This window comes from Aethalodelphis obliquidens, unplaced genomic scaffold, assembly GCF_003676395.1.
Source record: "Aethalodelphis obliquidens isolate GAN/ISIS:26980383/991018 unplaced genomic scaffold, ASM367639v1 scaffold17, whole genome shotgun sequence".
In the NCBI taxonomy this organism is placed as follows: domain Eukaryota; kingdom Metazoa; phylum Chordata; class Mammalia; order Artiodactyla; family Delphinidae; genus Aethalodelphis; species Aethalodelphis obliquidens.
In genome coordinates this window covers 6,949,099-6,975,832 of record NW_020837961.1, presented here as the reverse complement: position 1 = coordinate 6,975,832, position 26,734 = coordinate 6,949,099, and the positions used below count along the sequence as shown (strand labels likewise).

Sequence of the window (26,734 nt, the reverse complement as noted above, 5' to 3'; positions counted from 1 at the left end):
AGGAAAAGCACGAGGAACTGTGCCTAGCACAGACAGCTTCTAAATGTTAGCAATTACTGTTATTACTGCTCCTATTAATACCATTATTGCCACGCAATACACACATATAGCTTGTTTATGTCTTAAGGCTCCTTTTACTTACATACGAATAACATTTTTTCTATATTTAATAGCATATTAAAATACATTAAGTAACATACTTTCTATATATTCCCAACTAACTCTAGTGATGATTTGATAATGACTTGACGTAAATGCTTCCCAAAGCCAAATGAACTTTTGGTTGGGGAGGAACAACACTGGTTAAGAAGCAGGATAATAGAAGGGAGAATGCTAACGGGATAACGCATCACTGACTAAGATTTCAGAGGGGCAGCTCTGTCGCTGCACAGTGGAAAGGATGGACTTTTAAGCACGTAACCATTAAGCATGTTGTTATATGCTCTAATGTGTAACAGACTAGCAGAAGATTATGTGTTATTGCTGAAGGGAGAAAAGCTTGCAAAAATACATCTTACACTAAGGCCTCTGGAAGGAAGTGATTAAGATGATGCTGAAGAGAACCGTCTTGAACGAGTGTTGGAATTTGTAACAGAGTCACGGGCAGGCAAGGGCTCCACAAGGGGTCCCAGTCTTAACTCAATCATAACTCTGCCTTATGGTTTCCTGCACCTCCTACAGAAAACGCTGATGGCCATCATTTACATTTTGTACACTGTGGACTATCTGCAGGACATCTGAAACTGCAGGGAGGTTTTCTCTGCCACCTCCAAAGTTTCCTGGATGTTTCCTTATGCCGTAACTTTACACATGTGCAGAAAGATATAAACTGATTTTTGCTGTAGCTGAAGAAAAATATCATTAGCCAAAGCAGAATAAACAAAACTGCTTTCTCCCCACATCTCGTGTGGCATGCCAAAGCCAAATACGAACTACTAACCCATTCTTGCTATTAGTGTGGCCAAGTGAGAGCTTACTGTAAGTGCCTCTCCACTTCCATACACAGAAGGGTCACTCATGCGACATGAGAAAGTTAGTAACAGTGACGCTAATATTATAGAGGAGAACCTTTAGATTCTCCTTCAGGAGGGTCAAGACGCACAGCGCTGAGGGGAGCGAAGACTCTAACGCATTTTTATAACAGGGTAGGGGATTTGGTGTTGTGCTCAAACCTACCACAATGATCACAACATCCAGACAATTCCAGAAACTCCGGAAATAGTGCAGCTTGTGAATGCGGATTTCCAGTATCTCTTCCACCACGTAGTAAAGGATAAAGAAACAAAAGATAATCTCACAGGCTGCCAGGAAGAAATCGAACGTCGTGACGTATCGGATCAGCTTTACAGGCTGAAACCGCCAAGACGGAATCACACCGCCTGTCGCTGGGAATTCGACCAGTAACCTGCGTTGCAATAAGAACAGTTAACACGACGAACAACGTCAACAGTAACAACAACACGTGGATGCAGCCGGGAAGAAACATCGTCTATTCTGTCCCTGCTCTAAGTAAAACTGAGACCACAAGTCACTCCAAACCAGTGGCAAAATGTTTTTTATCACAGCCGGGAACTCCATCCTTGTAGAATTTTGTGTTACAAAAAGAACAAGCCTTCCCAAGGCCTCCCAGACCAAAGAGGTTATTCGTCCTCAGTCTCCCATTTACACTTCTGGTATTGAGACCACTCAAAATGCTATACGCTTATTTTTAAATGTAGAAGTTAATCAACGAACAAGACTTTAGAGGACTTTGATTAAATGCAAGTCCTTCAACTGGGTAATCAAGAACGTAAGAAATATATGTCATCAATCAAGACATGTATGGCCTGGTTGAGAAGCAGGATGTCTCTTTCATATACAAATAAAGACAGGGAATGAGTTTCTCGTTCATGCATTTGGTGACACCTAACCAGAATCAAATAATTTGCCTACGGGGACCATTTTGCTATTGGAACTGCTCAGAGCCTTATAGTGGACTGGTGCCCAGTAAATGCCTGACTGTCTGCAACACTGACATACGCTCTTACGTTCACAGTGATGGTACTGATCTTTAGTGCTTTCTAATAACTGAAGTGAAGATGCTTCTTGCCAAATTCCCCTTTGTAGGTGTCACACTGAGAAGGTTAAACGATTCACTTAATGGTACAATTTCCCTTCGCACTAGAAACAGACTCTCTAGATCCTTAACTCGAAGGCTTTTAAAAGATCTCCAGTCAGCAATCAGGTGTAACCATCTCTCCCGTTACAGGATGGACAGGACAGGTGGCCACTCCTAGAACCTAAATATCTAGGGCTCGAGCATGAGCAATAATCAAGTATAGGCAAGGACTATAGCAAATGAGAATTGGTCAAAGATGTGTGAAACATCTTCCTTCCCTGGCACTGTCAACCTCCTGTTTTCTTCCTATTCAATACGCTGGAGCGTAGGGGTGAGAACCAGAAACTCAGGAGGGCAATACTGAGACAAAGAGCCTTGTGGCAGCCTCAGTGTGAACTCACAAGGGCAGGAAGTGGCCTCTGTGTGCTGAGTCATCTCTCTCTGCCTGTTCTGGCCCTGCATCGTCAACCCCTCCAGAAACTGAGACAACAATGTAGAGAAATGAAGCAACCGCCTTGACAATATTCACTCTTAAAGTATGAGGGGGAAGTGGGAGACATACTCGTTTATACCTTCTATAAATAGATATTTCCTTAAACGTCAGTCAGAGTTGCCTGCCTGCGTGTATCCTCTTTCTGTGCTCACTGGAATCATTAGCAGAAGTTCAACAATAATTGCAATAGATTTTCATTCATTTCTAGTCATAACTATTACTTGATTTAATGTGATATTGTTTTCTGCAAAAGTTATTAGATATAAAGACTGGGAAAATCCAACTGGCTATGTAAAGCACAGCTGAGTTTAGCCTCAAAAGTAATCACAGAGTAAGGCTATTATGAGAATGCAGCCTTCTTATTTGGTGGGTAAATATATGTGCAAGTGATTCATGTCAGCAACGTCTGCATGTTGCTGCCACATTCACCAGGAGGATTAAAGCGGGTGAAGCCTGGATCCCCCTTGCCTTGTTCTACGTGTTTTATAGCACCTATTACCTTCTAACATGCTATCTAATTAATTTGTTTCCTTTGCTTATTGTTTATCATCTAACATCTCCTCGTGGTTGAATGTGAGCTCTACAAGGGCAGAGATCTTTCTGATGCATCCCAAGAGCCTTGAACAGTGCCTGGCACATATTAAGTGCCCAATAAATGTTTGCTGAATGAATGAACGAACAAGAGGTCCCAGACAAGCCGGTGGGATCTCTGTCAGTTTCCTCCCTGTCACCAGAATGGTCATGATGACAAACCTCACAGAATCTGCAGCAGGAACTTTATGTGCCTTTGGTAATTCTTGAGTGTAAGCAGGTACCGGGGCACCCTACTGAGCACAGGTGTAGCCCCTGACTACTGTGCTCGTGTTCTAATCGTGTGCGCATCATCGGAGAATGTGAAACTCAGGGAAATGAGTCAAGATACGATGCCTGGGGGCCTTGGTAGCAGAGCATGGAGCAATGGTCATCCTCGTGATGGGAAAGGATGGACGTCAGCAAAACACGGTGCTTTGTCTGGGACGGTTCCAGCCTTGGGATGAACTTGGACCAGACTTAAGGTTCTTCCTAACTCATAACATCCCCGGATCCTCACTCCCTTCCTCCAGAAACCCCTATCCCAGGAAGCTTTCTGGTTTTCACCCCTCCTTGCTGTCAGCTCTGATCCTTGAAACTCTCATTTAGCCAACTGCAGGCAATGATTTTCTGGTCTAACTCCAGACTAGGACGTATATACAAACACACAGAAGTGGGAGGCGTGAGTGCCCTTTATACACACCTGATCACACAGAACAGATTAATGTTGGCATTGTACACTGAAAAGTCAATAAAAGTTGCCCGGGTTCCCCGGTCCAGCCAGCCGTTTTTCTTGAGGTTAGCAACCTGAGCGGCTGTTTCCTCTCTTGTTCTTGACAGATCCAGGTAATAACCAGCTCCGCTGTAAGTTGTGATCATTCCCCAGTGGCTGCTCCCATTCAAGTCTTTTTCACTTGTGTAGATCCAACTAATTCAAAGACAAAACGAACAGGTGAAAATCAGTGGAACACCTGGGGCAATTACAAAGACAGAGTACGTAACAAATAACGGTGAGTCCCATCGAGCTGGGTGATGTGCTTGCCACGGTGCTTTGTGTTTTCTTACATCATCCTCATATAGCTATTATGCCCATTTTAGGAATAAGGGCCCTGAGGCTTAGTGAGGCCAAGTCAGCCTCAGATCTTTTGAAGGTAGAGTCAGGAACCCACCCCAGGACAGTCTGCCTTCAGAGGCCTGTGCTGTTAGCTCTCAGTTTATATGGTTGCCTTTCAGGGTGACTTACTCAGGGACTAGCTGACCCTAGGCCCCTCAAAAATTGCAGCCAAGAGAGGTACGAGTTCATCAAGTGCCACGGTCAGCAGCTCAACTAAATAAGACTCCACACGGCATTTGGGAGCTTAACCCACAAACGTTTACAGGCTCTCAGGAACCAGATGCGTCTTTGGTATTGAGGATAGAAAGATGAACTAAGATCCTTTCTCTCCCCAATTTATAATAAGTGGGGAGAGGAAAGTTGTAATTAAACACCGAAAATACAAGGTAGGTGATAAGAAGAACCAAAAAAGAATCATAGAAAAATTGCTCGGGCCAAGCAGAGGGAAGCTAGCCTTCTTTGGAGGTTCAGCGATGATGGGAAAGGTGAACCAGAGAAGGCTTTGGAAGAAGCCACGTTGAACCTAGGCTGTGAAAGGTAAGCAGGATTCAGACTTAGGCAGGTGGATGGGGAGGGTGTTTTTAAGCCTGAGCCAGGCGGGGCCGGAGAAGTACAAGGCATCCGCCAGTAGTTTGGTTTGGTGCCCATATGATGAAGGAGAGAAGGCTGAAAGGTGGACTCTGGTCAGATGGCGAGGGGGCAGGCGTGAAGGGGTCACTGAAGGGAAGGTCTCTGGGAGGCACAGAACGGGGTTACCTGGAGTGGTGAGGAAAGAGAGAGGACGCATGTGTGGAAGAGAGTTAACACAGCGGGTCCGAGACCGCCTCTCCTTAAAGCATCCAGGCTGGACTCGGCTGGCACCTGGAATTTCAGTGATAAACGGCTCCCTACACTGATATGAAACTTCCTCTGACCAGAAGGAGAGGCTCACAGTGCCTAGGCTTCTGTACAAACAAGGTGGCTCATGCCCACGCCTGCCTCCCTTCTGGGAGTCTGAGATTTGGGGATGTGCTGGCCAGAGCCTGCCTATGTAACCAGCACCCAGAAACACATGGGAGGCACCAAGTCTCTGCTGAGCTTCTCGGACAATGCTTCCTACATGTTGTCACAACTCGTCACTGGAGGAAGACGCGTGTCTTGTGTGGCTCCACTGGGAGAGGACCTTTACAACCCGGCACCTGGTTCCCTCCAGACGTTGCCCCACGAGCCTGTCCCTTCCGCTGCTTTTGCGTATTTCCTTTCACTGTAGTAAAGCTCGGCCATGAATATATGCTGAATCCGGGGAGCCCTTCCAGAGAATCGCTGAACTCTGTGAGGCTGGTCCCAGGGACCCCGACACAGCTGAGTCAGCTGTCCTTGCAAGAACCGATGAGGCCTGAACTAGAGCAGTGAGCTGGGAAGGACAAGGGAGGGCCGAGACAGGGCCACGGAGGTGACTGCCAACAGAGCCTGGCACTGATCTGGAAGCTGGGGCAAGGGAGATGGGGCTTCTGAAGAAAGACTCCAGTCTCTTTTTGGGTAATGCTAAGATGGTGGTGCCGTGAACAGGAGGAAGGACACATTCGACAAGAAAGTGATGAGTTCCGGGACTTCCCTGGGGGTCCCGTGGCTAAGCCTCCGCGCTCCCAATGCAGGGGGCCCGGGTTTGATCCCTGGTCAGGGAACTAGATCCCACATGCCTCAACTAAGAGTTCGCATGCCGCAACTAATGATCCTGCACGTGGCAACGAAGATCCCGCGTGCTGCAACTAAGACCTGTCGCAGCAGAAAAAAAAAAAAGACTCCGCGCTCCCAATGCAGGGGGCACGGGTTCGATCCCTGGTTGGGGAAACTAAGATCCCACATGCCGCACGGCATGGCCAAAAATAAACAAACAAACAAATAAATAAATAATGAATGATAAAAAGTGACGAGCTCAGTTTGGGGCATACTGAATTATCGGAGCTGGTGGGACATACAGGTAGCATACACACTCATCTTCTATCAGACTCTGGCAGGACCTGGGATGGTTTAAATACACACAAGAAGGATCCCTTCAGTAGCCTACCCTGTAGTGAAAATCACTTATAAGCGTCTTGGATGTTCTAGGCACTGTTCAAAGCTCTGGAAATACAGCAGTGAACAAAACAGAGTCCCTGCCCTCAAGAAGCTTGAATTCTGACGGGGAACTGAGGGCAGCAGGCAGCCACTCTAGCAACGTAATTAATATGGAAGCAGCAACGTGGCGTCATAAAAGAAACATGGGTTTTGGAGTCAAGCTGGTCCCATTCACTAGCGGTGATGTGTTTTCATCTATAAAATGGAGCTGACACCTATTTCAGAGTTGTTCTGTGAAAAGTAGATGAGATAATGCATGAATTCACTTCTTAGATAGCGTCTAGCATGGAATAGAGGCTGCATGAATCTCTCTTGCCAATGGCATGAGATGAGATAAAATATTAGACAAGGTACCATAGTTCAAGTGCAAACTTATGCTTTGCAGGAACTGGAAAAAGGAGCATTAGTGAGCAAAATCATTATCACAACCTGGAAAACACGTCTTTTGCGATTCAGTCTTTTTACTCTAAATCTTCGGATGTTTAGTAAGTTTGTTCCTTATGGGTCCAGGTACTAAAGAGGGTGTGTACTGGACGACAGACGAAGAATCTGGTTATGGAAAAGGTGTTTGTCCTCATTGCGTATTAACTAATCTGGATTCTGGTGTCTCAGTTCTCAAGAAAGGGATCTAGATGAACTGAAAGAATTAGTTTAGTGAAACTTAGAGGACAATTCTATCCACAGTGACTCACCCAGGGCCTGTGCCCCAAGATGTCCACCTTGGGACAACCTGAGAACTCTTCTCACTTTTTGTAATAATTCTAGAAATAAGGACTGTCCTCCCTTAATACACAGGATGTTTTAAGTATGTTGACAAAGAGCACCCAAAATCCCTGCAAATACACACAATGCAGACACGTACTCAAAATCAAAAACACACATTTGAGAAGGACAGCCTTTAAACCAGACAGAAGAACTGCCTCATGAGCTTATGATACACTTTAAGTAATTGTAGTGTGAACACAAATTTATTTCTAAGAGCTAATACAAAAGAATTTCTGTACCAGAAACCTTCCTAGTAACAACCTGGTGAACCATGTTACTGGATTTATAAAAATAGGATCCAGGCACCTTAAAAGAAACCCCTGAAGGTGAAGGTAGCTTCTTTCCTGTGGGGATATGCTCAGCCATTTAGCCTTCTGAAAAATAAGTATGCAGAAGCTGAAAGGGGGTAAAAAGTACAGAAAACTTGAGAAGCCAAAGTTTGGCCACGGCCTTAAATACAGGCATTGAAGGCATCTTCTCCTTGGTGAAGGGGTTAGAGAACGAATGAATGAATGTCCGTGACAGCCCAGGGCCCCGAGCCACAGACACTTACGCGGTTCCATTTCTCGGACCGAATGGAGCCCTGTCTTCACTGCTGACAGAGTAGACATCATAGCACTCTTTAATCTCATCTCTCAAGTCCAGGGGGATGGAACAGGATCCGTTTCTGACTCTGAGTTGCCGTATACGTGGTACCCCTAAGAGTAGGTTCTCGTAGTAGATGAAGCTTCGGTCGTCGCCTTCAGTTCTGTTGCTGGGTTGCATCTTCCAGTAGAGCCCGTCCAACAAAGCGCCTTCTGCAAACTGAAAGCAAAGGCACCATTTTTGAAAAACTCTCAGCTCAGAGGCTGCCTTACTCCTTCCTGGGATGTTTGTGTGACCAACAGTTTGGCAACTCTGTGAACAGGGTAGAGTGACAAGGGTGGGTTTTGTTGTCAGAGAGGCTGGACCCTGCTCCAGTCCTGCTCCGTCATCTCCTTGCTGGCTGTGAGGCCTCGAGCGTCTGTAATGCCTATCTTTTGTATGGTGGCTACACGTGGCACAGAATGGGCACTTCATACGTGGCGACTCTTGACTTCTACTCCAGGACTAAAGGCTGGGGAGAGGGTGCAGTTTGCAACGCATCCGTAACCATGATCAATTCCACTTTCCCTTATTACAACAGCATCCCACATAATCATGGTTCACCATCACTGGAGAGGAAAAGATGATAGTTTTGAAAACCAGTCTGCTATCAGATGGACCTTTTAATTGTCTGGATTATTTTGTCATAGGGTGAATGAACTCTCTCACTTCTCATCCCCCCCCTCCTTCCCTCCATTTTTAGAGTGTGGCATTCATTATCACAGAACTGTATACATGTGAGAAGTTTCTCATTAGTTTGCCTGTAGGAAAGACAGACCCAGCCATTTCTCAGTGTGTTATCCTTATCAGACAATCAACAGAGATGGAGTGATTTGCCCCCTTGAGGTGGAAAAGATTCATATTATACAAGTGTGGTTTTGGATGTCAAGTATTTTTAGGCATTATTTAGTATATTTAGGTTCTTGTGACCCAGTTCCTCTATCTTTAAAATCAACAGCTCTGACCCCAGGGTTTACTAAGAATTTTAGCCAGTATTTCCCCAGAAGGAAGTAATCATTTCCTTTCCAATTTCCCTCCCCATTCTCTTAGATTCTGAACACATCTCCCAGATCAGTTTCGTATTTTTCCTGTGGTATCCCTCATTGCTTATCCTCTAACACTAATGTTGGAATTTGTGACAAGTTGGGGAGGGCTGGGTTGAATTTTACATTAGAGATCTTTGAAAGAATGTGCCTGCCTTGTATCAGGCTCGGTTCTGGGGTACATTCCAACACCAGCAAAGAGACAAAAACAAAAAACGAAGCAAGACAACACAATGAAATTCCGCCCCCGTGGGCCTGAACTGAATTTACGAAGCTAAAAGGACAATTTTCAAGAGCAAGAGGTCATCTGCAAATACCTTCCAGAAGTCTTCCACTGAAGAAAGAGTTTTAAAGTTAGTTTTCTCCGTTTTGGACACCGGGGTGTCCAGGAAGAGCTGGGACATGATCCGGGTATAGTAGTACACACTGGAGCTCATCATCCCATAGGTCACTGGAAGACAGAAAGGGCCAAATGAACTCTGCCAGGGATCCTGCACACGCACTCACACGATCCCGGTGGACGGGCAGACAGCCATCCCGCCTCCCTTCCCTGCATCGTTGTTCCAGGATCCCTCCCCAGCTCTCTGGCTTATACAAGAAATGAATTAACACTGGCTTCCATGAAACAAAACTGGCTTACCACTGAGCACCGGATTAAGATCAGGTGCCCCCTCCTTGACACTTGGGACCTCCAAGACGCCCTTCGACTTCGCCTCCCACCACCTCCCGGAGCACCCTCCCTGCCCGAGAGCCCTACGCCCCAGCAGACGCCACGCCGAGCCCCACGTTCTCCAGCTGTGCGCCTGCCGCCCCCTCTGCCTACGACGGCGTGGGCAGCCCACTCTCGTCTTGTTCCCACATCAACTCCCCATTCTCCTGTGCCCTGCTCTGCACCCTGAGGCTGACCGCTGCAGACCGACTGGACTCCCCTGTCTTCTGGTTTCCGGTGCATTCAGCCCACAGGAGGCCACACAGGAGACCTGACGGCCCGAGGAGAGAGAGAGCTGGGTTTGTTCTCCCTGCTCCCACGCCCTCACTGCCTGGGTGCAGTTTGCTGGGGACCCTCTAACGGTGGCCACCGCTGCTGGGGGCATCTCTTCTCCCCCAGCCACACCAGGTTCACACCACGCCATTCCCTGCCCTTGTCCCTCCAGGCCCGGAGGTGGGAACCTTGCCCAAGAGCCTCGTGTCCCCTCGTTGGCTCCTATAACCCTGCCACCACACCTCTGTAAACGGTCCTTTCGCTGAACTCCCACAATTGCCGCTGTGAGTCTCCCATCTCTTTCCTTCTGGGATGCTGACTAACAGACGCATCTGCCTCCCAGCCACCTACCAGCTCTTGCGTGGCACACTCTAAACTCAAGCCACACCCCTGACGTGAAGACCTGCCGATCTTACCAGCCCATTCTGAATGGTCCCGGAGAAAGGTGGGGCGATCGCGTACAGGCTCAGCAGGTCACAGGAGATCAGGCTTTGAGTCTGGGTCATGCCTCTTACTTGCTGTATGAGCTGTACAAGTTGCTCAGACTCTCTAAGCTTTAGTTGCCTCTTCTGTAAGGAGTAATTAGCTATCTCATGGGAGTTTTTGGTGTTTAAAAAAATATATAACTAAATGGGACTTCCCTGGTGGTTCAGTGGTTAAGAATCCACCTTCCAACGCAGGGGAGGCAGGTTTGAACCCTGGTCGGGGAACTAAGATCCCACATGCCGCGGGGCAACAAAGCCCGCACGCTGCAACTACTGAGCCCGCGTGCTCCGGAACCTGTGTGCCACAACTAGAGAGCCCGTGTGCCACAAAGCAGAGCCCACACACCGCAACAAAGACCCAGCACAGCCAAAATTAAAAATAAAGGGAAAGAAGAGGCAGAACAGCATTTCTTAAAAAAAAAACAAAACTAAAAATTATCCAATACAGTGGCTGACACTTAAATGTCCAATAATGGTGGTTCTTCCTCCTTAACCAGATCGCTACAACGTTATCTATTAAAAATTTCAGCACTTTAACGAGTGCTGTCTTATGCCGAACTCTAATGATTGCAGGTATCATACGCTTTGATACCTACAATTAGATGACAAAACACTTCAAGAGGAAGGAAATACTTCCTTTTATGCTTCTTTTGACCACAGAGGTTTTATAGGTCTTTCGACCACAGTTCTCAACACCCAGCAAGCAATGACTACTTAGCTGATTCTGTAATAATCTTCAGGCAGCATACAATGCATTTTAAAACCTCATAATAAGTGATTTGGGGATTACATCTTTCCTTCACCTAGTCCCCTTCCCTACCCAAACATCACAGAGAATTAAGATTAAAAGAGAGGAGTGGATAATAGTGATCCAAACACAAGCGTGTCTGCGAGGCATCTCGAGCAGTCAGTCAGTGAAGCAATAAACACACACGACCACGTGGCTCGTGTGCCGCATCTAGAGGGGAAGGGACCTCTTCCAGTCCTCACAGTTAGGTTCCATCACCTGTCATCCTATGACCCACTAATTAGGACAACACTCCTCTTCCAGTGTTACATAACCTGTCACCTCTTAAGACTGCATCGGACTGGAGTTCAGGGTTTGGACTTTTAATCCATTGATGGGACAAGGTGTTACACATGAAGATGCGCAAGATGTGATCTCTGGGGCTTCCCTGGTGGCGCAGTGGTTGAGAGTCCGCCTGCCGATGCAGGGGACGCGGGTTCGTGCCCCGGTCTGGGAAGATCCCACATGCCGCGGAGCAGCTGGGCCCGTGAGCCATGGCCGCTGAGCCTGCGCTCCGCAGCGGGAGAGGCCGCAACAGTGAGAGGCCCGTGGACCGCAAAAAAAAAAAAGATGTGATCTCTGTCCTCAAGAAGAGGTGCTCACGGTGTCCCCAGGGGGAGCACTGCCTACCAGCTCCCACAGAGGGGTGGACAAGGTACGATGTGTTCTGCAAAGGCCTTCTTCAGATCCAAAGCTGATATCATGCTAAAGAGGGGTCGTGAAGTCTCCCCAAAGCCGACTAAATGATTATTACATTGAATTTTGGAATTAATTTGAAATTAGAATTTTCTTTGGATTGGCTGGTTAATGTAGATCACTCTTAAATTTTTTTACCTGTGGGGTTTTTTTGGTTGTTGAAAAAGAATTATGACAAATTATTTAAATTTTTTGATTTATAAATATGCAATATGTATGTATTTTAGCCACTGATTTTAAAATGCATCTCCTTTATTGTCCTGTACTTTTAATACTGATTGCTTTTGAAATTCTTAGGACCTGTATGGAATTTGAGAACTTCACTGAAAGGGAAGGGGTACATCCTCTTGGCTATGCAGTGCCACCTGCTGGACATCCAGAGAAATAATGCCACCTAGTGGTTGAAGGGGATGACGATTCTAACACCTTCAGTCAGCTAACGTTAACTCCGTCCCTCCCTTGTGCCAGGCAGTGGGCTGGTCCAAGGGATATCTTCAAGTGACAGCTCCATACACTCCAGGGGTCAGCTGCATCATGAGTCCAGCTAGGCTGGAGCTAAAGGACCCCCCGGGATTTGAAATCAGAACGATTTGGGTTTGAGTTTAAGATTTCCTTCACCCTTAAGTCAGCCTCCGTGTTCATAATTGTGGGTCTCGGTATCTTGGGATCTTGGACAAGTATTTAATTTTTCTGAGCCTGAGTTTCACTATCTAGAAAATGGGAATAATAACATCTAAGGCTTTTGTGTAGTTCACTGGGAGAAATGTTATGTGAACAGATTTTGCATACTGTTCAATGCAATAGAAATGTAGGACTGTTACATCGTTTCTCCTTTCAGTCCCTGATGGGCAAAGCCCACTTGGAAGGTAACATACACTCTTTAAATGAACTGAATTGTAAAGAAGAAAGTTACATCATGAAATAACCATAAACGAGGATCAGAAAGGAGAGGAAAATATTTTAAAAATATAAGGTAAAGGACACATATATCCTATGTGCATATATTTTTTTTCTGCTATTTAGTCCTCGTCTTAACTCTCAGATTCGATTTTCTATGAAATAAGCCAGAAAAGATATCCTATGTGCATATATTTTTTTTCTGCTATTTAGTCCTCGTCTTAACTCTCAGATTCGATTTTCTATGAAATAAGCCAGAAAAGAAAACATTATCACAGCATCACCAACTAATCAGCATGTAAACTAACTAAAGCTGTCTTAAAAGATGGTCTCGGGCTTCCCTGGTGGCGCAGTGGTTGAGAGTCCGCCTGCCGATGCAGGGGACACGGGTTCGTGCCCCGGTCCGGGAGGATCCCACATGCCGCGGAGCGGCTGGGCCCGTGAGCCATGGCCGCTGAGCCTGCGCGTCCGGAGGCTGTGCTCCGCAACGGGAGAGGCCACAACAGTGAGAGGCCCACGTACCACAAACAAAAACAAACCAAAAAACATGGTCTCATTTAAAAATAGGCTACAGACACCATTTTCTTCTTAATATGGCTGAAAAAATATAGGCTTAAATACTAAAAACTATATAAAGGGGACTGCGCTGTATAAACTCCAGATCAGTGGAATAAAAAGCAAAGAAAAAATTTCCAATGTAACAAAAAGAAGAAGAGAAATGAAAAATACCAAGAAAGTGTAAAAGAGAGGAAAAAATAAGATGGCAGAAATCTGACAAAAGCATGAAATGTAAAGAGCTTAAACTTACTAGATCATAGTCTTAAATATTGGTTAAAAAATTTAAAAATGTATCTTTAGAATTTTTATGAGACCCATTCAAAATGAAGTTAAAAATAAAGGAATGAGAAGATATATATTAGATATACAAAAGGTGTTAAGTGGTATTGCAATCATCTGACAAAGGAGATTATAAGGTGAGTACTGAGTTAAAGAAAAAGATGATCTTTTATTGATAAATGATACTTTACACAATGATATGACTAGAATGAACTTTTATGTATTGAATAACAATATCAAGCTATATAAAGCAACGTCTTCTAGTAACAGAAGGAGAATTACCAAAACCACAATAACACTTAGAAACAAATTTACATCTCTCAATCTTTGACAGAGAAAGAAGATAAAAATGATCTCGGGACATTAGGGGTTTTATAATAGAACATACGACTTAATGTATTACATAGATATCAAACTTTATACTGTATCAGAAGGGATCACTCACATTCTTTTTCAAGGTTTGGGGAGAGGCATTCATGGGGGTGATGTTAATAGTAAACCAGATAGAGAACGTGAGCAAAGCATGTTTGGATGGACAGGGTGAGTCCAGGTTGAGAAATGTTAAGGATGCCCCTGAGATGCACCGGTGGAGAGGTCCAGTAAAAGCTGGCACAAGATTCGTGGTCCATGAGAGGTCGGGAAGAACTTGGGAGCGCCAGCGTACAGGACCAGCTGAAGCTGCAGGGAAGATCCCTTGAAAGAAAGGCAAAGACCCAGTCACAGAAAATCGTCTGTCTAAACACATCTCAGAAAGAAAAAAATGAAGAAAGTGAATAGAGTAAGGAGGGATACAGGAAGAGAGGGAGTCACAGAAGCCAAAGAGGGAAGTTTGTGGAATGCCAAATGTCTCATCTGGGACCAAATGAGAGAGAAAGGCTAAAAGGAGCCCATAAACTTTGGCAATTAAGACGTCCCTGGTGACCTGGGTGAGGGCCTTTCAGGAGGCAGAGTGAGGCTGCAGAATAAACCAGAGAGGTGCATTAAAATTATTAACACGTCCAAATATTTTCATGCAGTTTGGGTTAAAATTCAAAGGTAAGTGACAAGTTGTGATGGAAATCTTTGAGGGATAGAGGTTGTCAACACAAGTGCTTTTGTGAATGCCTGCCTGTATTAAGTAGTGTAATTTTTTTTTTAAAACAAGAGAGAAAAGCATGTAATATTTACACAGAAGTTACCACGAAGAAATAAAGAGAAAGCTATGCACGTGGAGTAAAGGCCATGTTTAAAGTAATATTTATATATGAATATACATTTCTTATTGTAGTGTTTTTTTTTTTTGTTTTTGTTTTTGCGGTACGCGGGCCTCTCACCGCTGTGGCCCCTCCCGTTGCGGAGCACAGGCTCCGGACGCGCAGGCCCAGCGGCCATGGCTCACGGGCCCAGCCGCTCCGCGGCACGTGGGATCCTCCCGGACCGGGGCATGAACCTGCGTCCCCTGCATCAGCAGGTGGACTCCCAATCACTGCGCCACCAGGGAAGCCCGTTATTGTAGTTTTTGTCCAGTACTGAAAAGGTCAGAGAGCTTTCCAGCCATAATTGGTCTTTAGCAGTTACCTCCCATGGACTGTAGCCTGTGAACTTAAGACTGCACGTGAATTCAAAAAGAGTCATGTACCAAAATGTTCATTGTAGCTCTATTTACAACAGCCAGGAGATGGAAGCAACCTAAGTGTCCATCATCGGATGAACGGATAAAGAAGATGTGGCATATATATACAATGGAATATTACTCAGCCATAAAAAGAAACGAAATTGAGTTATTTGTAGTGAGGTGGATGGACCTAGAGTCTGTCATACAGAATGAAGTCAGAAAGAGAAAGACAAATACCGTATGCTAACACATATATATGGAAGCTAAAAAACAAAACAAACAAACAAACAAAAATGGTCATGAACAACCTAGGGGCAAGACGGGAATAAAGACGCAGCTTAGGTGTACTGATATTTATGAGAATATCAGAACCAGTTTATGTTTGTGGTTTTGGGAAAAATTATTTGTGCTGGAGAGAATGTTGTGGAGGTGAGGGGAATTGAGTTGGGGGTTATTTTCTCATTTTTTGGGTACATTTGGAAGAGTGACAATAAATGCATCCCCTTAAAAAAAAGGGGGGGACTCTGATAAACTGGAGGGAGTTTCTATCAGGTGGGTTGTTCAAAGGCACGTCTCCAATCACATGATCAACAGCTAAGGGAACTGGAAAGGTTTAACCTAGAGAAGACTTGGAGGAGATTGAACGTCTGTCTCCAAACTTCTGACACGCTAAACTGGAGGAGAGACATGGGAAAGGTCCCTGGTATTAGGCTGGCTTAGAGAGTAAAACTAAGACGGGAAGTTAGATGAGGACAGACTTTGGTTTTGCATAAGGAAGAACTTTCTAACACAGCCATAGAAAAATAAAATGAACTATTTCAAAGGAGTCAGTCCCTTAACCTGGAACTCTTGCCCAACTGGAGGCAGGATGACTGACCTTTTGGGAAGGATGCTGCAGGGGGCAGTTTTAGCATTCAGTGGAGGTTTGATCCACGACTGCCAAGATTCCTTCTTACCCAGAGATTCTACAATATTTTGAAAAAAAAACTTTGCCTATGTAAGAAATGTAGCTGATATAAGAAGCAAAAATGTGATTAGTGTGAAAAAGAACAAAAAGCATAAAAATTCTAAAATAAACAAGAAAACGCTAGTTAGTTATGTGACAAGCTTGTTTCCTAAAACTCTAGCTACTCAGTTTATTTATCTGGCCTAGTTCCCGAAGCTGGTCAGTGCATCTGAAAATTCACTTCTCTGGGCCATATCTGGAAGGCTTTGATTTAGTAGATCCAGGCAAACTACAATTATAAAAGAAATTCTCTTGGTGATTCTGATGTTTAGGCAATTTTGGGGAACAATGAAATTTTAGACTTATAGGAGCACCTATATTTTGCATAAAATCTGTGTATGAATGTATGTGTCATGCTCGAAAAAAATTAGTAATAATAACGATTCTAATCTACCTGTTAAAATTTAAGGCCACTGAAGTTTAATATTTAAGCACCATTTCTACGCTGGAAGCAAACTTCACTTCAGCATTTACTCTAAGTTCTAACAGCTCAGAACATAAAAGTTAAAAAATATCACATCTCTTGCTTAATAACTTTTAATGTACTGAATAGATCATTTCTAGGTTTTCAGCATTTCTTAGATAACATGCTTTTAAAGGTAATGAGAGAGATTCCTTCCTAAACAAACAACAGAAAAGTTCAGAAAATTAGGAAGAAAAAAGCAAGAAAACGAATGTTGTTCACACATATATACCTTTTAGCTTAAATAACATCTTTTTTTCTCTTTTTCTTAAGTTCCCACTTGGATAGTCAAATTCTCAGAAAATGTGAGAAGTCGTGCCCTGTGTGGGTCTCACTAAGAGCTTACTGGTATTAGTGAAAACCAGTGCGGGAATATTACATAAATCAATATTCAATTTCTTAAAATTACAAACATCAAAAGCTTAAATGTTTCCTTAATCTTTTATGTTCAACTTACACATCTTCTTATAAATCTAGTAAACAAAAAACATCTTTAAAGGAAGCTTTTAGCGCTTAGTCAATTAAATTCAAGGTGGTCAATTTTAATGTAATAAGAATGGCATTATTAAAGTATTGATTAAATCAGGACTCTCTCCATTTACAATCAGGACTCTCTCCATTTACTCTCTCCATTTACACAGTTGATGTTGGTTTTTAAGCATTTCTAAGTGTACACTGTAAGAACAAACTCCTTTCCCTGAGGAATATGCTAAGAGGTCCTGGTGGTCATAAATCTGCTTCCTGTCTGTTCTCATAAAGGGCTTTAGAGAGGACACAACAGAACTCCATCAACCAATATCCTTTGATTCAGAGGATAAGTCCTTTGCCCGTGACCTTCTGGACTTGGAGGCAAACGGTTTCTAAGAGTTGTTTCTGGCTAAGGCATCCCTCCCCTCCCAGACAATGCAGGAATGTATTGAAAGAAGAAAGGAGAAAGAAAACAGAAAGAGATGAGTCTGCAGTAAGTTTCCTATGGAGTAAAAATCTACAATTATTGAAGATTTGGAAGAAATGATTAGTTAGAGTGAAGGCATCCACACAACACATCCGAATCCAAAAAAAGGGGACTTTTAAATATAAATAGACATAAAAGCAATATTAGGTGACATTATTTGTATTTTCTGAAAGTTAAACTTGGAAAATAATTCCTGCGTACACTTTACATTACTTGATGTAATAACAGTAATGCTGTAATTATTGTTAAGAATCGAATACAAAAATCCCTTTACTTGGTTACCTGGTGTCTGGCAGGTCGCCCTGTGCATCTCATAGTGAAGATGGTCACAACTGACAACAAACCGGCCAATCAAATAATGCCGAATTTTGATCAGTGTTTACCAGAAGAGAGAGGAGAGCTTTACCAAACTGTAAATTGGAATTGGTAACAGAGAAGAGAACTTCTGAATTAACCGTCACTGGTGCATCTACAGTTCCTCTTAATCACGATTTTGACACGTCAAATATTTTCAAAACTTTTCCTCTAGTGGAAGAAAATGTTCTACTTACGGATGCACAAGACTATGAGAAAAAGGAGATACGTGGCCAGTTCCCGTAAAACACTTTTCAGGTGTTTCTCTCGGTCAGCGCTGCTTTCCTCCATGAGCCTTGTTCCCCAGAGACCTTTAAAACAGTAATAAAAGAAGTCATTTTATTTTTAAAAAATCCCATGAATGGCAAAAGGAAAAACACATAAAAAACAGTATACCTTTAAGGGAGATGCTCCTGGATTTTTTTTTAGCATGCTCTAAAGGCAACCGAGAAATGGTTTTAGCAGGAATACCTTTAATTTAGGAATACATCAGCCGCTACTATCCCCCCAGATGTGCAAAACACAAGGCAATGATCTGATCATTGTCTAAACTCCCAACCTCATTAGAAAGTATCTTAGTAAAAATTTAGAAAGAGAAGAGGAAGTTTAGGTTTAATAATTATGCATACACATCAGTCCTCCCTATATGCGGGAGGAATTACCGTGTTACTAAATTAATTATCCTCGTTAGTACATGATGTAACATTGCAAACAATACTTTTTAGGTCACCCCTGATGAAAAGAGGTCCTGGTCGGAGCACCATTTCATTATGGAAACATCTAGCAAGCTTCTAACACACCGGTGTAAAATCTCTGCTCTGTACCCATTTTTGCCTTTTAAGAAATTCAGTGCTGACTGATTACACTAAACACGCTTAGCTGAACAGTTTTTAAAAAATGCCAATTAACGTATGATTTTTAAACGAAAAGCAACGAACTCATCTGCCTTCCCTCTCTCTTTGGAGAAAGGGTAAAAGCAGCACCCGTGCTCCATATTTTAGCAGATGGAAAAAGCGTTGGGCCGGCTGACCGAAGATGACATAAGGCATGGTGAGCTGCCTGGAGAGAGATCCCACAGTTGTGGACGCAGCCAGCAGACAGACATGGTGGCCGTCCAAACCCCAGCTAGTGAGCAGTGTGGTCAAGTCACACTGCTGGTTACTTGGAAGAGCCTTAGTGTTTTCCAAAAAAGACAAACCTCTCAATTCTTTCTGTTAGATTAGGTCAGCTGTTAATGGCAAATTGCCTCACACTTCTATCCCACAGACTTTAACCCCTTCCATCACAGAAACTCACCGAGCCACTGATGCCACAATCCAGCCACACAGAGAACAAGGGGAAAATGGTATATGGTCTTGCACTTGGAAGAAATGACTTCATTGCTAGTGTTTATGTACTTTTTAAGTCTTATAATCATACATTAGTTCTACTCCTAAATTGGGGTATTTCGTTTCCTTTTCTTCTTTTCTCCCAAATTTCCTTTAGGAAAAATCAGCAACTGCTCTCAAAGACACTGGGTTACGCGTCCTAGGTTTCACCACGCCGGAAGGGGAGCATGACTTATGACCAGGTTTGCTTCTGCCAACACCTGGTGGTTGTGTCAGGGGATTACTCACTCAGAAGAAATGCACCAAGCAGAATGTTTGCTCGCTGAAACTCCATCATAGTAAAGAATTATTACGAACTTAGATGACATGGAAAATTACAGCTCAGAATAACACAGAGGCAGCCAAATATTAGGCTCAGTAGCCCTGGATAAAACCACACCATTTCTCTGGGCGTATTTCTTTTGGAGGCCAGGCCTAAAATATACGCATAAGTGGAAATTGCTAGTCCCTTGACCATCCGCAGAGACTGCTGCCTTGTCTCACTTGGTCAGTGATTTCACTCTTTCCCATGGTTTATAAACAATTACGCAATAAGGAAAAGTCATGGTTCTTACTATTTGCAAATGGTTTTGCTTGACCTATAAACAGAAAACACCAAACTCCTATCGAATTTTCTTCAGGCTAAATTTGCAATGGTCTACGGCAATTTAAGTCTAGCCCTTGAATGAAACATTTCAAATGAAAAGAAACAAGCCCTTTTATTTATATGTTATGTGAGTATATTTCTATGCATTTACTTTTTTCTAAATTTCTCTAGCTACCTCCTCAAATACTTATTGCTTTACAAATGTCATCCAGTTTCCCCACTGGGTGTGTATGTAGTAGGGTCAGTCTTAGGATACGGGGATCCCTTCACATCCTGATGGGTGAGAAATGCTGCATCCACAAATGGAAAAAACAGCTGTCCTGCAGCCAACTACTTCCCATGTTTAGTTATCATCAGGGATGATAGAATAAGAATGGTGAAGGGCAGTGTTCACGTCCAAAATGGGAGCGTTCTTCAAAAACAACTGTTGTCTTTTCCCGCCATCATCCCAGCTGCGGAGGGAGTGCCTCCAGGCACTCACATGTCTCCATCTGTTAGGAGAACACGATTATGAGGGGACATGGGACAATATGCCATTTCCTTCCTGTGTAAGAAGGTGATCGATCAGTCAATGCCAGAGCCCAAAGTCGGAGCACATCACCTCAACAATAAGTGTTACTTATTAATATGCATATTAACTAACACGCAATTTATTTGCAATTAATATGCAAATTAACATGCATAAACTCTGAGATGGGTAATCCAAAACACCAAAAAGGTCTCCAACATAAATAACTGACTTTAGAAAAAATGCCATTCTGCAACTCTTTTATCCAAATGCTTCCAAACCCTTTTTATTTTGCAATATATAAAAAAAAATCACAAAGAGAGAGCAATATAATGAACTCCCATGTACCCCTCACCCAGCTTCAACAGGTATCAACTCAACACCAACCTGGATTCATGGAAACCCTCACCCACTCGTCAATTATTTTGAAGCTAATTCCAGCGACTGTATCATTTCACCTGTTAATATCTCAGTTCCACGGTAAAAACAATTCAGTGTGGCTCTTTTGCCTCACGTTAACCCTGTCCCATCTGAAATACATTAACCCACTGTGACTCACTGATCGTGACAAGGTGCAGTGTGGAGGTCTGGAATCCAAGCTGTGTTCAAATGAAGGGTCAGCCACTTAGGAGCTGTGAGACCTTGCCTAACGCCAAGAGCCTCTACTTCCTCATTTGGAAGTGAGGTAAGAGTACCTCTCTGTGGGGTTGTTCTGGGAATTAGAAATATTATGTGTACAGCAATAGAGTGGCGGCAAGAGGCCCTTTTATGGCTTCAGAAACAGGTCCAAATCTGAAATGTCCTACTTCTGACGCCTAGCTGGTCCAGATTTGAGAATGGCGTGGAGACCCAAATCCATAGGGACTTTGAAGTCATTGTGAATTGCCTGACCAAATTCTCATTGCACTCACATGATAAAAGAATCCTGTTTTGGGGCTTAGACACATGTGGGCCTTGCTTAGGAAGATATACACAATCCTTCTTCACAGTGATTTGAATTGCAGGGACACCTTCAGAAAGGGAAGTGACTTTTTACTATTGGTCCGTTTTCTACAGAATAGTCAGTTGCTACCTTATGATACTGACGCTGGAATCTCAAATTTCTTAGGCAGCCCCCTCCTGAGATGCAGACAGGTGTGTGCCACAGCTAATGGCGTGATCTACCTGCATATTCCACAGACAGCTCACACTCACATGCCCCAAACTGAGATTTCTCTTCTGTTCCTTTCTCTAGAAACCTATTTGCCCTGTGTGGGTTAATGGTACCAACCCAGAAACATGGGTTTCATCCTGGAACAGGCCCTTTTCATAACCCTCACATGGAGGTGGTCCACAATTCTGACGGTTTCTCTCTTTCATCTAGCGCGCTTCCATCCCAGCTCACAATCCTCAGTGCAACTGACACTTTATCACTGTATCACCTTTGTCACTTTATCCTGACCTATTCTCCCAGCATTTGGCACTATGCACCTCACCCCATTCTCTACATTCTTGCTAGAATCATCTTCAGATTGCCATGATATCATATCAGCCCCCTGCTTGAAGCCCTCACTGACTCTGCCTACAGGAAAAAGTACCAATGAGCTACAAGCTTGCTTGGTCTTACTTCTCTATTTTTCCCTCCTCCAGCTCCCCCCTGAATCCTTCAAAACATAACTCAAGATTCACTTCTTCTAACCTCCCCAGGTAGAGCAGGTCCTTTCTTCTTTGGGTCCCTCCCACAACTGGGACCTGGCGTTGCAATGATTTACCTACACTTCTCACCCCCGCTACTAAACTAAACTCCTTGGGAGTTGGGATCTTGTATTATTCATCTCTGTATCCCTAGTACCTACCACAAGGGAGATGCTCAATAAATGTTTGTTGACTGCACAAACTGTGTTACTAGCATAGCCTTATCACACCCTGCAGAGTAGCAACCCTCCCTCAAAAAAAAATCCCCATGCGATGAAAATACAACATCTCACTTGTTCACAATTATAGTGCAAATAAAAAGGGAAAAGGAAGCAATTATGGAGTGAGGGTTCAATTAAAAATAAAGGGAAAGTCACAATAGCCAAAAGGTAGAAACAATCCCAGTGTTCATCAACTGATGAATGGATAAACAAAACGTGGTATATACATACAAGGGAATACTATTCAGTCATCAAAAATGAATGAAGTTCAGATACATGCTACAACTTGGATAAACCTCGAAAACGTTATACTAAGTGAAATAAGCCAGATATGAAAGGACAAATACTGTGTGATTCCACTAACATGAGGTACCCAGTAAAGAAAAATTCATAGAGTCAGAAAGAGGAAGAGAGGCTGGGGGTGTGGGGAAGAGGAGGGGAAGTTATTGTTTAATGGGCAGACCTTCTATTTGGGATGATAAAAAAGATCTGGATATGGACGGTGATGATACAATATAGTGAGTGGGAGAGGAGGTATCTATTTGTTATAGCAGCTTAGCCCACCCTGACCAATACAGCTAGTTCTTTATGATTTCTCCAGGAAAACAAACAAAAAACCAACCAAGCATATATGTCTGAAATAACAAACAGAAAGTGACTTCAGTACCCGGATATATCCATAAAACACATTCAACTTTGGAAATTCAGAAAATATGATAACTCATGTAGAGTCTCAAATTTTATCTCTGCATTAAGAAGCGTTTGCTAAGAGAAAAGTAAACGAGATCATTGGGTTGGGGAAATCTTTTAGTCTGGAGCAGTCTTTCCATCTTTCAGCCTTCCTTTGCTTCTTTCGGGGCAGGCCTCCGTCAGCCCTCCACTGGCGGCCTCCTACCTGGTCCTCCCGCTTCCCTGTCTCCTTCTGCAAAGCTCTCCTGCCCAGCACACTGCTTGACTCGTATTCCCTTTCAATGTGCTCTGCCCCTGATCAAAACTTTCCAACTGCTTCCTAATATTTAGGGGTAAATTCTTAATTCCTTAGCTAGACACAACTTCCTCCCATCATCAGGCCTCAAACATTTCTTCATTGCTATCTTACTCCTGCTAAGAGGATAGATCTTTTTAGTGTCCAAGGAGAGAAATGACCATTTGCTGTCCAGCTCAGATTCATGTCATTTAACAACAACACAGGGTATGCTGAAGCTAGAAGGGACCTTGAAGATTAGGTTCAACTCTTCCATTTTATACATGAGGAACAGAGGCCAGGAAGTCTGAGTGAGTTACGGAAAGTCACAAAAGGTTGGAGACCTCCAGGGAAGCTCCTGACCACTCCAATTTGAGTAATTGCTCCTACCTTTAGAAATTCCAAGTCACTCTCTCTTCTGACCCTGAGCACTACTTATACAATGTATATAAGATTTTTTGTTATCGGTATCCCAAGAGGGGGAAAAAAAAAATCACAACTCATTCATGGTTATTCATTTCACTTTTCTGGGTTTCTGTCCATAGGAAAATGGTGATGTGCTATATATATATATATATTTTTGGTAGCACCTAGTATAGTCACTAATTATTTAACAAATGTTAATAAGTGACAAGTATCAATTATATTTCTTCATAAAAGAAATAAAATAAAATTTATTCTAAATTTTTCTGTAGAAAAGATTTTCAGGATTCTATTCTACTAATTAGACCACTGATAAGGTTTGACTAGAAGTTTTACTGTTACCTTATTCATTGTAAATTTTCTGAAACTTTTCTTTAAAAGAGATAAACTTATACATACACTCATATATTTCATTTCATTATATTCCATTATTGAGTTTATCCAAAGAACATTAAGTGTTATCAAATACTTAAGCTGAATTAACAGGATCATGACTTTCCATTATTTATTAACTTATAAGAAACTCCTCTCACTTCAGCGAATACTTTAAAAAGCACAATTAAAACAATTAAACAACCTGAAAAGAGTATGAGAGTTTCTTACTAATCTACTCACACAGGTTATCCAAAAAGGATCTTTTGGTCCCCACCATGCTCTGAATCAAATTAACTAGCATAATCACTGTGTAAGAGTACCAAAATGTACACTTTTAGAATCTATGATTTAATTTCTATTTATGAAGCACTCACAACATGGCAGAGACTTGCTACACGTTTTATGTTTCACCTCATTTAATCCTCCCAAGTCAAGAACTAAGTATTATGATTATCTCTTTAAAAAAAAAATTCAAAAACTGGGGATCAGAGAGGTTAGGCAATTTGCTCGAGGTCATGTAGCCAATGTGTGGTAGAACTGGGGTTCGGGTGTAGGCCTGACTTGGTGTTAATCACGTTGCTGTAAAAACACCTGGATAGCTTTTTGTGCAAGATTTTCAAAACTGACAGGAAGAGAAGGGCAAGGAAATTTTCAAAAGAACTGAGAATGGAAAACTCTTAAAAGTAGAGGTTAAAGTCACTTGGATGGCAAGAGCCAATGCAACTCTTTTCCAAAGATGCCTCTGACAAAACTTTGCAAAAACAGGATCCCATTTGCTCTTGGAAAATTTGTGTCCTCTTAATAGGCACTGGCAATTTTGAAAATTCCTTTCCTGCCTTTTGGAGAGCTGGGTGCACCGAACTCTGACACATTTCCACACAGCTGGTATCTGATGACCTCACTGTCTCATTGGAACTTCAAAGAACATTAACTTAGTTATTTAAAAACATACTTTCAACTTTTTTAAACAACATTAGCATTTACTTTGCAACTGTTTTAGAAAAATACCTAGACTTAGAAATGGCCGAATAACTGTTTTGCTAGACAGTTTATTCTATTCGTGGCGTTCTTAACAGCTCCCTCTCCCCCAAACAACCAGACACCGCCAAAACTACATCAATGACTGTCCAGCGACACCCTTCCACAACTAGGACCCTGTACTGCGTACCCATTCCGGAAAGGGGTAAGGGGCAATAGGGCATCCAGGACAGTGAAAGGCCATGGGTACTAGCACATAAGTTTCGTTTTCATTTAGTGAAATTCGCAAATATGCAGTTGCAACCACCATTAGTTGCCTTAGAATACTTTTTTCCCTACAAGGAAAAAAACCCCCCAAACTCCAGATGTACCCCTTCGCTCTAATACGGCTTTCACTTATTTCCAAAGGTAAACATAAGCTGACACATCTTTTAGAAGAAGGAGGTATCCAATGAATTTGCACCAACAAGGGCGCAGTGGAATTCCGTGCTGGGTACCGGAAATAGAACGGAATTAGCAGAGGTGCGGAAGACGCTTCTTAGGGAGGCGGGGACGCAATGGGAACGCGAGCGGGAGCCCTGGAGAGCTGCCCTCCGCGGGCGATGGCTCTGACGGCGCCCGCACTTCTGGTTTGTGCATCAGCCGCCAAGGGTCGCGCTCTTACCTCGCAGCCCGCGAACCAGCCTCTCGGCCCAGGCCACTCGCGGCAGCTGCCCGTCCAGGGGGAGGTGGCGATGCAGCGGGTCCCCGCCGCCGCCGCCGCCGCCGGCCGGGCTGGGGCTCGGCGGGCCCTGGTCCTCTCGCTGGCGCCGCCTCCCGTTCGGAGGGCCCGCGCCGTGGTAGCCCCCCAGACCCCTGCCCCTGGCGCACACAGAGCTCACAGCTGAGGAGGCGACCGACCTCCGGCTGCCCGGGCGCCACTCTACGTCCATCTCCACCACCATTCCCCCTTCTTCTCCCTCCACCTCCTCTTCCTCCTCCTCCTCCTCGGCCTCGAAGCCCGGGTTGTCGCGGCTCCACGCCTGCCGCGAGCACGACGAGAGCGGAGGAGATGGGGAAGCCGAGGCTCCGGCCGGGGGGTCCCGCGCGGCCGCCTGCCGGATGCGCTCCATCTCGATCTCCAGGCCCCTCTGCTCGCGGAGGCCGCCCGGGCCGGCGAAGCCGGCGCCCGCGGCCCGCCCGCCCGCCATCAGCCGGCCCGGGCCCGCCGCTCGGGGCGCCGGCGTCCGCTTCGCGTCCCCGGGCTGCTGCGGCTGCACGCGGCTCGAGTTCACCATCGTGGTCACTGGCGCCCGGCGCGCCGTCGCCCCATGCCGCGCTCGGCGCTGTCCGCCGCAGGAGCCATGTTCCTTTCTTCCCGGGGCCCGCCGCCTCCTGCTCTCCGCCCCCGAGCTCCCCAGAGTCCCGCGTCCCTCGCCCGCCCCCTCGGCCCGCCTCCCCCCGCCTTGCCTCGCCTCGCCTTGCCTCGCCTCGCCCAGCGGCCGCGGCGCGCTGCAGGGGGAGGCGCGAGGCAGCCGCCCCCGCGGCCGGCGCGCTGGGCGAGCGGCGCCTGGGCCCGTGTCCCAAGTGCAGCCGGGGCCCGGGCGTCCCCATTGCGTTCGGGTGGGAGGGCTTCCGGAGTTGGCACTGCCTGCGTCACCCAGAGTGGTGCTTGGGTCCCTGCTAGCCGCCCGCCACTTCTGCCTCGGTTGACCGCGGTGCAGGGAGCGAGGGAAACCCCTTTGTGCGACGGCGTGAACAAGCGAGATCCAGCCCGA

The 26,734-nt window shown here is 44.5% G+C and overlaps 1 protein-coding gene across 2 annotated transcripts in view; it reads right to left on the bottom strand.

Moving 5' to 3' along the window:
* Positions 1-26,421, bottom strand: part of PKD2 (polycystin 2, transient receptor potential cation channel) — a 49,168-nt gene extending 22,747 nt beyond the window's left edge. The window contains exons 1-7 of one of the 2 annotated variants that reach the window (XM_027116878.1): positions 25,642-26,374; positions 18,257-18,295; positions 18,058-18,171; positions 9,122-9,255; positions 7,691-7,941; positions 3,865-4,089; positions 1,177-1,405 (exon numbers count right to left, since the gene is read on the bottom strand). In XM_027116878.1, the coding sequence (XP_026972679.1) occupies positions 1,177-1,405; positions 3,865-4,089; positions 7,691-7,941; positions 9,122-9,255; positions 18,058-18,171; positions 18,257-18,295; positions 25,642-26,254 (1,605 nt within the window). In that variant the 5' untranslated portion in view covers positions 26,255-26,374. Of the gene's footprint in view, positions 1-1,176; positions 1,406-3,864; positions 4,090-7,690; positions 7,942-9,121; positions 9,256-18,057; positions 18,172-18,256; positions 18,296-25,641 lie in introns of both variants that reach the window. The other variant, XM_027116879.1, reaches the window with a different exon arrangement.
* Positions 26,422-26,734: the final 313 nt, after the last annotated feature.